This window comes from Opisthorchis viverrini, assembly GCF_000715545.1.
Source record: "Opisthorchis viverrini unplaced genomic scaffold opera_v5_319, whole genome shotgun sequence".
NCBI lineage: Eukaryota > Metazoa > Platyhelminthes > Trematoda > Opisthorchiida > Opisthorchiidae > Opisthorchis > Opisthorchis viverrini.
In genome coordinates, this window is record NW_008751976.1 from 513,835 (window position 1) to 524,856 (window position 11,022).

Sequence of the window (11,022 nt, forward strand, 5' to 3'; positions counted from 1 at the left end):
ATCTGCATGTTCTATGTAATTGTTGTGTTTTTGTTGGATGTCTTCGGTCACCAAAATTCTGGTGTCTAGGTTTGCACTCAGTTACAATACTTTCTTCCGTAAGACTTTCAAAATGAAATATCCATGATTTGGAACAGTGACATATCCATACAACATGTGGTATTGCTGCCTAAGATGCTGGCAATAATAATAATAATAATGCATCAAAGTCGACTGCGTTTGATGACAGGCCTTGTCACCCACTTACATAGTTGCCATTTGACAATCCTTGTGAATTGTTTTCGCCCTTGTGTCGGTCAATAGCTACTCCATAATTGATGAACATCTAAGAAATTCACGTTGTTTACGTTCAGGCAATAGTGCGATGAAAATATCCAAGAATGCAACTAACATCCCAGCTTGTCGAACCAACTAACGAAAATGAGGAAATCACGCGACTATACCGTCGATTTAAGGATTTAATGTTCAAAACAAACTGATGAGTTGCTTGGGAAAGAAAACTCGTATCAATGGACAGTATGTTAGGAAGGGTACAATGCCTTATGATTCGAATCTTCCAAATTCTGCATACCACTGCATTTGTCATGTCATTTTGAAAAACATCACCCTGATGAACATGTAGGTACCTCAGAATTATTCTGACGTAAACAAGGCCGAATTACGCTTCTCCACATTGCTATTATTCTCCTCGGGCCTTCACAGGAAAACAATATGCGTTGACCTCATACCTCGGTGCTCTCCAGAATGAGAGTTATTAGTTCAATACGAAACGTCCGACGATCTCATTGCCATGCGCCTCAATTACTGACGTTATTGCGTGTGCCTTCGTTGCGTGCAGCCTATTAAACTAACTTTTACTGTATGTTTCGTTGCAGCTAAATGGCTCCAGTCAGCGATGTTGCGAAGCGACCAGTTCCAGAAAGTGAACTCCGAACTTGGGGTGATTGTTTGCTTGATCCCTGTGCCAAATTAGTTGACCGAGCTCGAGCCCTGTGGGGATTGAGACATGCTAACGAATTGTTGGCGGTGGACCTGATAGCCAAGTTCCTATGTGAGACAGTTGAGCCATCTCCAGCGGCTAACGCTTTGCTTCAACATGAGGCCGCATACTGTCTTGGACAGCGCAGGAATCCGGAAGCGGTTCCGTATCTTATTCAAGCTGTTCATGATTCGCGACATCCTTCCGTTGTGCGACACGAAGCTGCTGAAGCTTTAGCTGCCCTCTGTGAGTTGCCTGGTGTCGATCTCGATTCAGTTGAACAAGTCCTGTCAAAGTTCGCTGCGTCTGATGTAGTCGAAGTAAGTTCATTTTCTGTTCTGAAGAGTCTTCTGTATTTTCAACCGAGGGTGACTATAATCCCCAAGCAGGATGATACTGTCGAAACTTTTGTTTCTTTTCGCGACATGGACGCAGCGTCTGGTTCAATCCAATTCCCGAAATCCAAATAAGTTTATAAGATGGGGAAGTTACAGTTTTCCACAGAATATTTTACTGATTTATGGATGTACATTGGTCATGCTGTGTTTCGCGCAGGTACCAACGCCCAACCCGTAGGATCCTAGTGTGGTTCGCCCCTATAGCTCCCTGATTTGGGTTTTCGGTCTTTTGTTCAAACAGTGACGGGAATCTGATAATTAACAAGCACATATTAGCAGTGAGGTTCGCAACCGTGTCCTATTTTCCATGTTTATACTCCTTACAGGTCGTGTCTTGACGTTGGGATCCACCCTTTTTATAATCCCTCTCGTGTAACATAGAGGATAATGGAGAAGCCGAGCTATAAATTTACGTCGTAAAAATATTGAGAAAGACGAACTCGATAGCACCTCATTATGAGCACTTCAACAATCCACTGATGAGGTCTTCACTGTACGGTGTCTGAACGAGTCCTCTGAGCTTGTTAGTACATACTCGGCAAAATGCATGTGGAAAATTTAGAACCAACAATGTTTTTGGGCTTGTGTGCAGTTTTTCGCCTGCCGTTGTTACTATCGTAATGTTAGGTGACCTGTGGAATATGCCAATAATTTCCAACAAGGTAGACAGCAAATCAGAAGCGTAGTATACTATGAGTAACTTAGAGCAATCTACACTTTGTTGCGGCAATCGGTTGGTTAAGTAAAACAGCTAGGGGCGTGCTCAACGGAACCGGTTTACGCCGTCACGCGCTCACTACGATGTCGGTTGTTCACTAGACACTTCATCTACATCGGACTTTTTCAGCTGATGTAACTCTATCGTTTTCGTATGGGACCCATCTCCCATGTTCAGCTGTTAACACCCTTCCGGTGCCTAGCTGCCATGCTACCTTAAGGAAGTACGAAGGCTGGGGTACTACCAGGTCGCCCAAGCCTAGGCAGGGGAAGTCGAGAGGCAGGGGTCGGGTTCGAACCACGGAACTTCCGGTCAGTAAATTCGTGCTCTAACCACTTGAGCCATCTCGCCCCATCTCCCATAGCTTAGATTGACTTGAGATGTCGTAATTCCGACAGTTTCAAGCATTCGCGAACGTACTTTGGAGCTTAGGGTGGTAAAACAGTGGTCCGTAAGTTAGTGTAAGAATACTGCTTACGACGGGTGATTTTCCGGGCGTTGAATTCACCACTGACCATGTATGGACCGCTTCCTTTTGCTTCTCAAGTTGGCTCGTGTTAGCTCTCGATTATCTAGGTGTAAATCTTGGTGGTTGGGAGTATCCTTCGTTTCAGGCGCTCCAACACTGAAACCTCAAAAAATGAGCTTTTTTTTTCTTTAGTGCTTGTCCGCTAAGGTTTTATGCGGAAGCCTTCAGTAAGCAATACTCCCAGGACGGAAACATTTTTGGGCTCGCCGTACCTGATTAACCTGACCAGTTTCCTGAGATTTACTACTTGGTTGTACTTAGCGCCCTCTGGTATGCTAGTGGCAAAGGCTGTGACTTGCGGGCAGTTCAATTTAGCGTTTGTGTAATTCTCAACACTCTACTCTTATTCCCCATACATGCCGGACTGCAACGGCCGTTTAAGAACTGACGAGTAGAAGTTATTTCACGAGCATCTAGCCCATCGCCTTTGCTCTGTTTGCATCGTTATTATCCTCCAGTTACAAAATCACCACTTCTGTACGTTAGTAGTAAATAAAAAGACAATAAGACACATGAGTTGTTCATAGCCTCTTCTTATTTGACACCACATTTGAATATATCCATATAGCTGACTAGAGTTGCTGACCCCAAATAGTGGGTATCCGGTCTTACTCTTGATTCACCACCGTGCGGTTGCTTCAGTAGAACAGACTGTGTGGGTTTTAATAAGATGCGTATCCAGCATCCGGCGGTCATGATACGCAGTTCATCCGAATACGTGTTTCCATAATCCTTCACTGAAAATAATGGGTAGTTGGTTACCTATTTGTTACCTCAAGTTGTTGAACATCAGGTATAGTAGACAAACAGTGGATGCCGTTGTTGAATCTTGGCGCTTACATCTAGTCCCACTATCGGGTGAGTGAAAATTCGAAACAATGTGTATCCTCTTAGGGTTTGGTCCAAGACGAGTTAAAGAGCCATAAATCGGCCGATTTCGTTACAGTGTCGGCTAGGTATCATCAACTATCCGGGTAAACTGGTCGTTCAAACAGTTGGAGTCGTGAACACCATGTGGCTACTTTGTACAATCCGGTGCACTTATCGACAGCTCTAAATTAAGATCATACAGCAAAGATGACACTGGTATATAACTCATGTAGAAACGATTGTTCCACCACACCGTCGTTCAAACAGTATGACTTCAGTGCTATCAATATCCGTTGACAATCACGATCGCCCGTTATAAAGTCAACCAGTATTTTCGCTGCGAAGTGAGAAGCTAATGGTTATGCATAGGTATAAATTGTGGTTCGAACCCGACCTCTACCTCGAGACTTCTCCTGTCTAGGCTTGGGCAACCTGGCAGTATCCAGCCCTTTTATAAACTGGTCGTTCAAACAGTTGGAGTCGTGAACACCATGTGGCTACTTTGTACAATCCGGTGCACTTATCGACAGCTCTAAATTAAGATCATACAGCAAAGATGACACTGGTATATAACTCATGTAGAAACGATTGTTCCACCACACCGTCGTTCAAACAGTATGACTTCAGTGCTATCAATATCCGTTGACAATCACGATCGCCCGTTATAAAGTCAACCAGTATTTTCGCTGCGAAGTGAGAAGCTAATGGTTATGCATAGGTATAAATTGTGGTTCGAACCCGACCTCTACCTCGAGACTTCTCCTGTCTAGGCTTGGGCAACCTGGCAGTATCCCAGCCCTTTTACTTCCTTCTGGTGGCATGGCATTTAGGCACCAAAAGGGTGATACAGCTGAACGATGAGTTGTGGGATTCAATCTGATGATGCGAAATAAAATGTCTGTTAGGATCATCTTAAAGTATCCCCCGCTTGTTATTAAGTTTCGATTTATGGGGGTAAGAATGGAATTTCTTTGGCAACCCCAGCTGCTATGGAAGAACTCATCATAATCATTTCATGGTTGTGAAGTAGCATTATTGTCACCAGATGAGGGCACCGATGCATCACCGCCTTATAGTCGGAAGAACTGGATTATGTTGGCTCTTGTGGTTTTCAGTGTTAAATGCCAGCGGCAATCATCAACGAACCTATGCTTTCACGACTTCAATATGAATAGTTTTGTGGAATCATCAGACTTACTGGATGCACGTTGAGTCCCAAGGGCATATTTCTTCAAGATCTGACAACGTTTTTGCCTTTTTGGGGCGTTTTCTCCTAACAATATCGATTTCTATACTCGTTTCTGTAGTGACCATGTAATTTAGCTGCTCGGTTAGCACCTGTCGAATGACAGTGCTAAATCTAGCCTATTGCTGAGAAGAGCATTTTTACTAAATATACGATTGTTTGGACGAAGCTCGTAGGAAAGGGATGACCTGCTATGCTCACTTACCTTAAATGAACGGGCAAAACAATACATTATCCTTCTCTAAAGGTACCACACCCCCTTTAAGTTCCCGTCGAAATCTTGGAGAGGTTACCCCTCAGTTTTGACCACAGACCTTGTAGCAAATTTCGGCTAAAACTCCAAAAATTCCTTCACATATGAAGTACACCCGTGGACTACTTTGCCCACATACGGAGTTGTGTATGCACTATGACAGCGAAATAGCTGTGAAGCCGGCAACTGGCCATATCTGCTATCCAGTTAGTTGCCTGTGGTTCCGTTTGAGTTTATTGGAATCTTATCGCACCATCTGAACGTTTATGTTCACATGATTGGCTCGGATTGGCGGGATCGGGGATTGGCTGCAAGTACTTTAACACCTATCTTCATAACACAAACGGAAATGCCATGTTCATCTGCTAACAGCACAGTGCAACCACCCTTCAGCCCTAAAACGGGCTTTTAATCATTAAGGCTTTCTCGCCGTTCCTGCGTTGAGTTGCGCGGTTATCGCATCACAAAATTTTAGTGCAGATTATGTTAGGTGTGCAAATGTATGGTACACTGGCTGGTTCTGTGCACTAGAATGTGTACGGTCTCAAAACACGCCGTCAAAAACACTGCGCTTGATGTCATAGTGATATCGATGCTTGTAGGGTTCCATCCTCACCCATAAGTGACGGGGAAACACCTAGCCTTTCCAACCGGGATAGAGGAATCGGTCTACTGGCCAGATTGATTCTCAATTCATTTATTGTTCAGTCAGGTTGTTTATCCAACCACCCCTTGATTCTCTAGAAATATATCGTTTGAACTTTCACCGAATGTTCATGGTAAGGCTATGATCACAAGCCAGGAAACTCAGTCGTGCGAGGTCTTCCATCCATGACAAATCCCAGCAATACGCAACGCTTCAGTCCTGCTTAAGAGCCGTCTGGTTGGGATTTTCAGACCCGAGCGACCTCTTCACTACATAAGCACGAGACATTATTTGTTTATTCACTTTACAGTTTTGTAGGTTTTTGTATGCTAGAAACGTTCAGGACTTATTGTTCTGTGTTCGATTCGCGGTGTGTGATGATGTCACATCCTACTGTTTTTCAATACCCAAACCTTGTACCATGTGTTCTGACTAGTGCACTGACAGTAAGAAAGGGCTTCATTATTGTTCTCAGTATTCCGATATGATAACGATGGATTATGAGGCCGCGTTGGGGTGGCCTGAAGCCAGCCTCAAAGCCCTGTTGGAAAGCCGGTCAGTTAAACGCTTATCAGTAGACGTAAGATGGCAAGTGCTTCGTATCCAGATTTCCATGTGATGTACAGAAACAGGTCAATATTCGTGATGCTTTACTCATAAAGCAGATTCCTGAAAATTCTTCGACAGCCCACGACCGGCTTCGCCCTTCTTGAGGCTCATCAGGTAGGCGCAGTCCCAGAGTTTCCGTCAGCCTTGTGTTCTACTTGAAATCAAATTGCATGACGTTAGCGAAACACACTCATTTGCAAACAAATTTGTTTGAGTGTATTTCGCTGAGTATTCTTTCGTACCTACAAGGTTGTTCGTATTCGCCTGGGCTTGATTAATAACCGTACTAGACGGTGATTATGAATGACGTCAGTTTCCGAAAGAACTTTTCTGTGTCAAAGAAGTTATGTCAAATCTTCGCTTCACTCCAGGAATGCGCTTTACCTCTCACAGGGTAAAAAAACAGGACTAGGTTATTTCATTCAGTTCTGGAAGGTAGCACTTCGTTCTCAATTTAAGGGTGAATGCTTCGAGAAAATTCTTTTCAACAAGTCTCTTTTTCTGTTATCAGCTGCAAGGGAATAAACGGAACGGAATCAAATGAAAGGATATCAATTTGCATTGGCTGAGCCCAATATGGTTTCTGTCATAGAGGACTACTTTCAATTCAGGCTTTTTCACGAGTGGAAGTTTTAGAAGCGCACCTTTTTTTGTTAATTCATCCTAAGATATCTGATTCATTTCTTTTGTTTATTGAAGATTAGTTTATGCGGATAGTTAATGCATGTTCTCTTAAGACGGTTAAAAACCTAGTGAGAAAACGACTTTTTAATCAATTATAGTAGTGCGTGCGTTGTTAACGTATTAAAAGAAGGAATATTCCGAAGGCGAAAATCATTTTTGGACCAGCATTCAAAAGCAGATCGAATCGTTTCGGAAATCACGTACTGAACTTCATGTAATACCTCAGGCATTTCCCATAATGTTTCCGGGTGTAAATAACGTCGAAACTATTAAATAGGCTTTTCCCCAGCATTTTCAGCGTGCCTTTAAGACATGCCTCAGTTGTTTTCTAAGAGAAAAGGTGACTCAAAAGTGCCGTACCCCATACTGATTACCCGCTTTCTTCAACTTTCATCTCATATACCTTGCTACCCAACCAACTACGAAATTCCTGTTTGGGTTGATAAGGAGTGGTTGTGACTATTTTGCTCGTGCGGTCAACTATGGTGGCCGAAGCCTTCAGTTATAGAACTGCAATTATTACTGTTTTCCCACCACTAATCAACCTAAAAATTTACCAAATTCCTTCCAGAATTAGAGTATTTTGGTTCGTACCTTTTGGCTAACTTAGTATTGTCAATCCGACGATATTGACTGTTCATCCATGCACCCCTTTATTACGTATTGTTATTGTTGAAGCAGACGCCATTGTCCGACATACAGAAGGTCCATGCAACCCGCCACTCCGAGCTACCGAGCTATGTTGCCGCTTTTAAGGCAGCCAAACGAATGTGTGTGCATCCAAGAGCTCAACTCATGACTTTTAGTCCTATTTCCTGGTGTTTTTATCCCTTTTGCTCGTGTTTGTTTACAGGACCTTCTTACTTCCATGCCCTTATAATAAGAGAGCTTTGGTAGATCTGTTTGCACTCTGCTCAACCTGTTCAAGACTACTGGTGCCTCGCTGGTATACCGCTCGAAAGACGCACGAGGGCCGAGATACTGTCGGGTTTCTTTGGCTCAGATAGAGGCGGTCAAAATGCTGAGGTTGAGTTCAAATTGTGGGCCTTCCGTTCAGAAAGTTTGCACCACACCTACCCGGCTATCTTGAACTCAATGATTAAGCCTTGTACTGCCGTTACGTGTGCTCGCCTTGCAGATGAGCTCAAAGTAGCTCAGTAGTTAAGACTCAGAACTGTTGACCAGAAGATCCCTTGTTCGTACCTCGCCTTTGCCTTTCGATTGGTTTTGTCCAGGGTTGGGAAGCCTGGTAGCATTTCGCCTTGTGTTTTTTTTTCGGGTTGCACAGTACCTATGCACCGAAAGCGTGCCACAGCTAAACGATCATCAGTACTTGTTTTATACACGTGGCGAATCACGCGAGGCTATTGTTTGGCCTTGACTTTTTCAATAACCTCCCAAGTATCCTTCCAAATAGGGTTGTAATTACGAGGCCACTACACAGGGTTATTCACTCGGATTTTTAGGAACACTGAATGTATCTCTTGTCTCCATCTATAGCTAGCGGAAACGTGTCAACTTGGTCTCGGTCGCCTGAACTGGTTGCGACAACGATCTGGCTGTCCACCCAAACGGCAGATTGCCAAGGAGGTATTTCCAGACACAGTCGACCCGGCTCCGTCAATCGATCCAGATTTTCGTGAGGATGCTACTGTTTTACGTGATATTATGATGGATCCGGGCAAATCGTTATTCACGCGTTATCAAGCTTTATTCAGTTTGCGTGACTGTATTCTTGAGGCCAAGTTCGAACCTTCCGATCGACTATGTTCGGCAGATGCTTTGGCTACCATGTTGGCTGAAGGATTGCATGCCCCTGGAAGCGCGCTCCTGCGTCATGAGGTTGCATTCGTTTTGGGCCAGTTGTGCATGCCGGTCACGGTCCCAGATTTAGCCGAGAGCTTACAACTGACCAGCGAACATCCCATGGTCCGTCACGAGGCTGCCGAAGCTCTAGGTGCTGTCTTGGGACATATTAATGTGGATTCTACCGATGACAATCACCCTAACATGCACGAGCCTTTTGCATTGGCTGCTCGTTGTGTTCTCCAAGAATATTTACATGATGAGGAACCTTTGGTTCGAGAAAGTTGTGTCCTCGCCCTTGACATTGCGGACTACGTCTGTTCGAAGGATCGATTTCAGTATGCTGCAGTTCCATCGGGCTAATAAACCTTTTCTGTTTCCCAGCCCAACTGTAAATTCCTATTTTGCGACATAACCTTTCTTGTTTTGCGCTATGAAAATTAATCTGAAGAAGACGACCACTTCTAGTTCGGTGTACTTTCCGTTTTCTTCTATCCACTTACAATTCGTGCTTGTGTGTTTAGTACAATAGGCGGTGACGCGCTTGTTATCAAGTATGAAAGCACACTTCACAAGGTTGCCAGCTGGTTTAGACCACCTGTTAGTTGTGGCTTCAAATGCTTCACACAGTTAGTACTAAGATAACCTCAGGAATAACGTTAAGGAGGTAATGATTGCGTTTTCAATACGTGGCTGGGTTTGTGCGTATTGAACTAGGGAAATACTTTCAAGGAGGTTCCCTCATACAGCTGGCACTATCCCATGGCTTTTCGTTCCTTGCCTGCGAACGCGCTTCTGATGTTGATTTACTGGTGTTAATTACCCAGTCTTTGGTCCATTTCGTTGCATGTATAACGCACTGATGGGGTCCAAACAACCAGTGACTTGATCTGAGAGCGTCGCGACGTCCGCTATGCTTTTTAAAACTAGTCATCTCAGTATTAAAATGCAATATCCGTACTAGACACTGATCTGGAAACCCCATCCGTAACCTCCGATAATGACTCCGGGGTTGCTGAGCGTTCACTGGGGTCTTTCCAACAGTTTATGTGACATGTTTTCTCGACATAACCTCATCGCCACCACCTGATAGATCAATTTGGAAACGAAAACAAAAATACATAAGTTAACTTTGTGGCTTCTGTAGTAACCCGAACTACTATGTGCCGTTCATTGCCATTGTTTTTTGTGTGATCCAGCCTGAAATGTTACAAGGTTCACTCATTCCGCACTCACTTATTTCGGGGAACTCAAATGTAAAACTTGGTATCAGATTCGTAACATGGGTTTTCCTACGAACTACTTTAGTATGGCTATCTCTTTTTTACCACTAAACTTACTGGAAGGTTATGAATTCAAATGTTTCATTTTGGATGTTATCTTGGAAGGAGAGAACAACAATGCGATATTAAGGAATCGAAACTGATGGTAGGCTGTATACTTGCGGATACCAGTAATTATTTTTCTGTTCTCTGTCCTCGTACGGTTGCTCAAGCTAGATAGATACCTAAGCTCCACTGCAGTCGGCCAGCTAGCCAGTGCCGGTGTACACCAGTTGAGTTTATGCAGACGTCTGTTTGGAAGTGTTCGATTTACGTCTTTTAAATTAATGGACTAACTGGATCCATCGTCTGCTGTGATGGTGCCATGTTCAAGGAAGTTTCAATAATTTGTTTATTTGAGACTGCCCACACAATCACACCTAGGTGATGCGGATCGCTCAGCATACATTATTGAACCAACCGAAGATCTCTCGAAGGCCTTTGGATTGTGGATGATTTCGGAACATCGAAGGAGGCTGAATACCCAGAATTCGATCTAGTCGTCGAGCCAACACAAATCCAGCGATTAAAATACCGGTTACTGGCCGAATAGAGCAGTCAATAGTGCTCAGGTCATAAGGGTGCGCGGTAAGATGGACGGCAAATCTGTAGAGACCTAGCTCTTAATTGGACAGTGGGTGGTCTGAAGGGTTTTTGATTGAGTAGGCACTGACACGAACCGTTTTTGACAATGGATCGCTAGCTGATAGTCATTATGGGACGAGTAAACGCGCTGAGGAATTCTGAAATACTGAACACTGCGTTGACCCTATCGATACTACGTGATGGGCGTTGAATATGGCCTTCGGGTTTCAAAACAACCGTCATCTGGATTTCCTCACTATCAGTGCTTTTGCTTTTGCTCGCTGTTTCTGTAATTAACAGTAGTGTCTTAGTTTGTAGCGTATTTCTTGGTTTGTCCGCTCTGTTAAGCCAGTGTTATATTTTTTTTAAAAAAAAGA

At 43.8% G+C, this 11,022-nt stretch overlaps 1 protein-coding gene across 1 annotated transcript; it reads left to right on the forward strand.

Annotated features, from left to right (window-relative positions):
* Positions 1–760: 760 nt before the first annotated feature.
* T265_09943 (hypothetical protein) lies at positions 761–9,211 on the forward strand (the record flags this gene model as incomplete). Its single annotated transcript, XM_009176171.1, has 2 exons — positions 761–1,299; positions 8,433–9,211. The coding sequence occupies 2 exons, from the start codon at positions 880–882 to the stop codon at positions 9,099–9,101; spliced, it is 1,089 nt and encodes a 362-aa protein (XP_009174435.1).
* Positions 9,212–11,022: the final 1,811 nt, after the last annotated feature.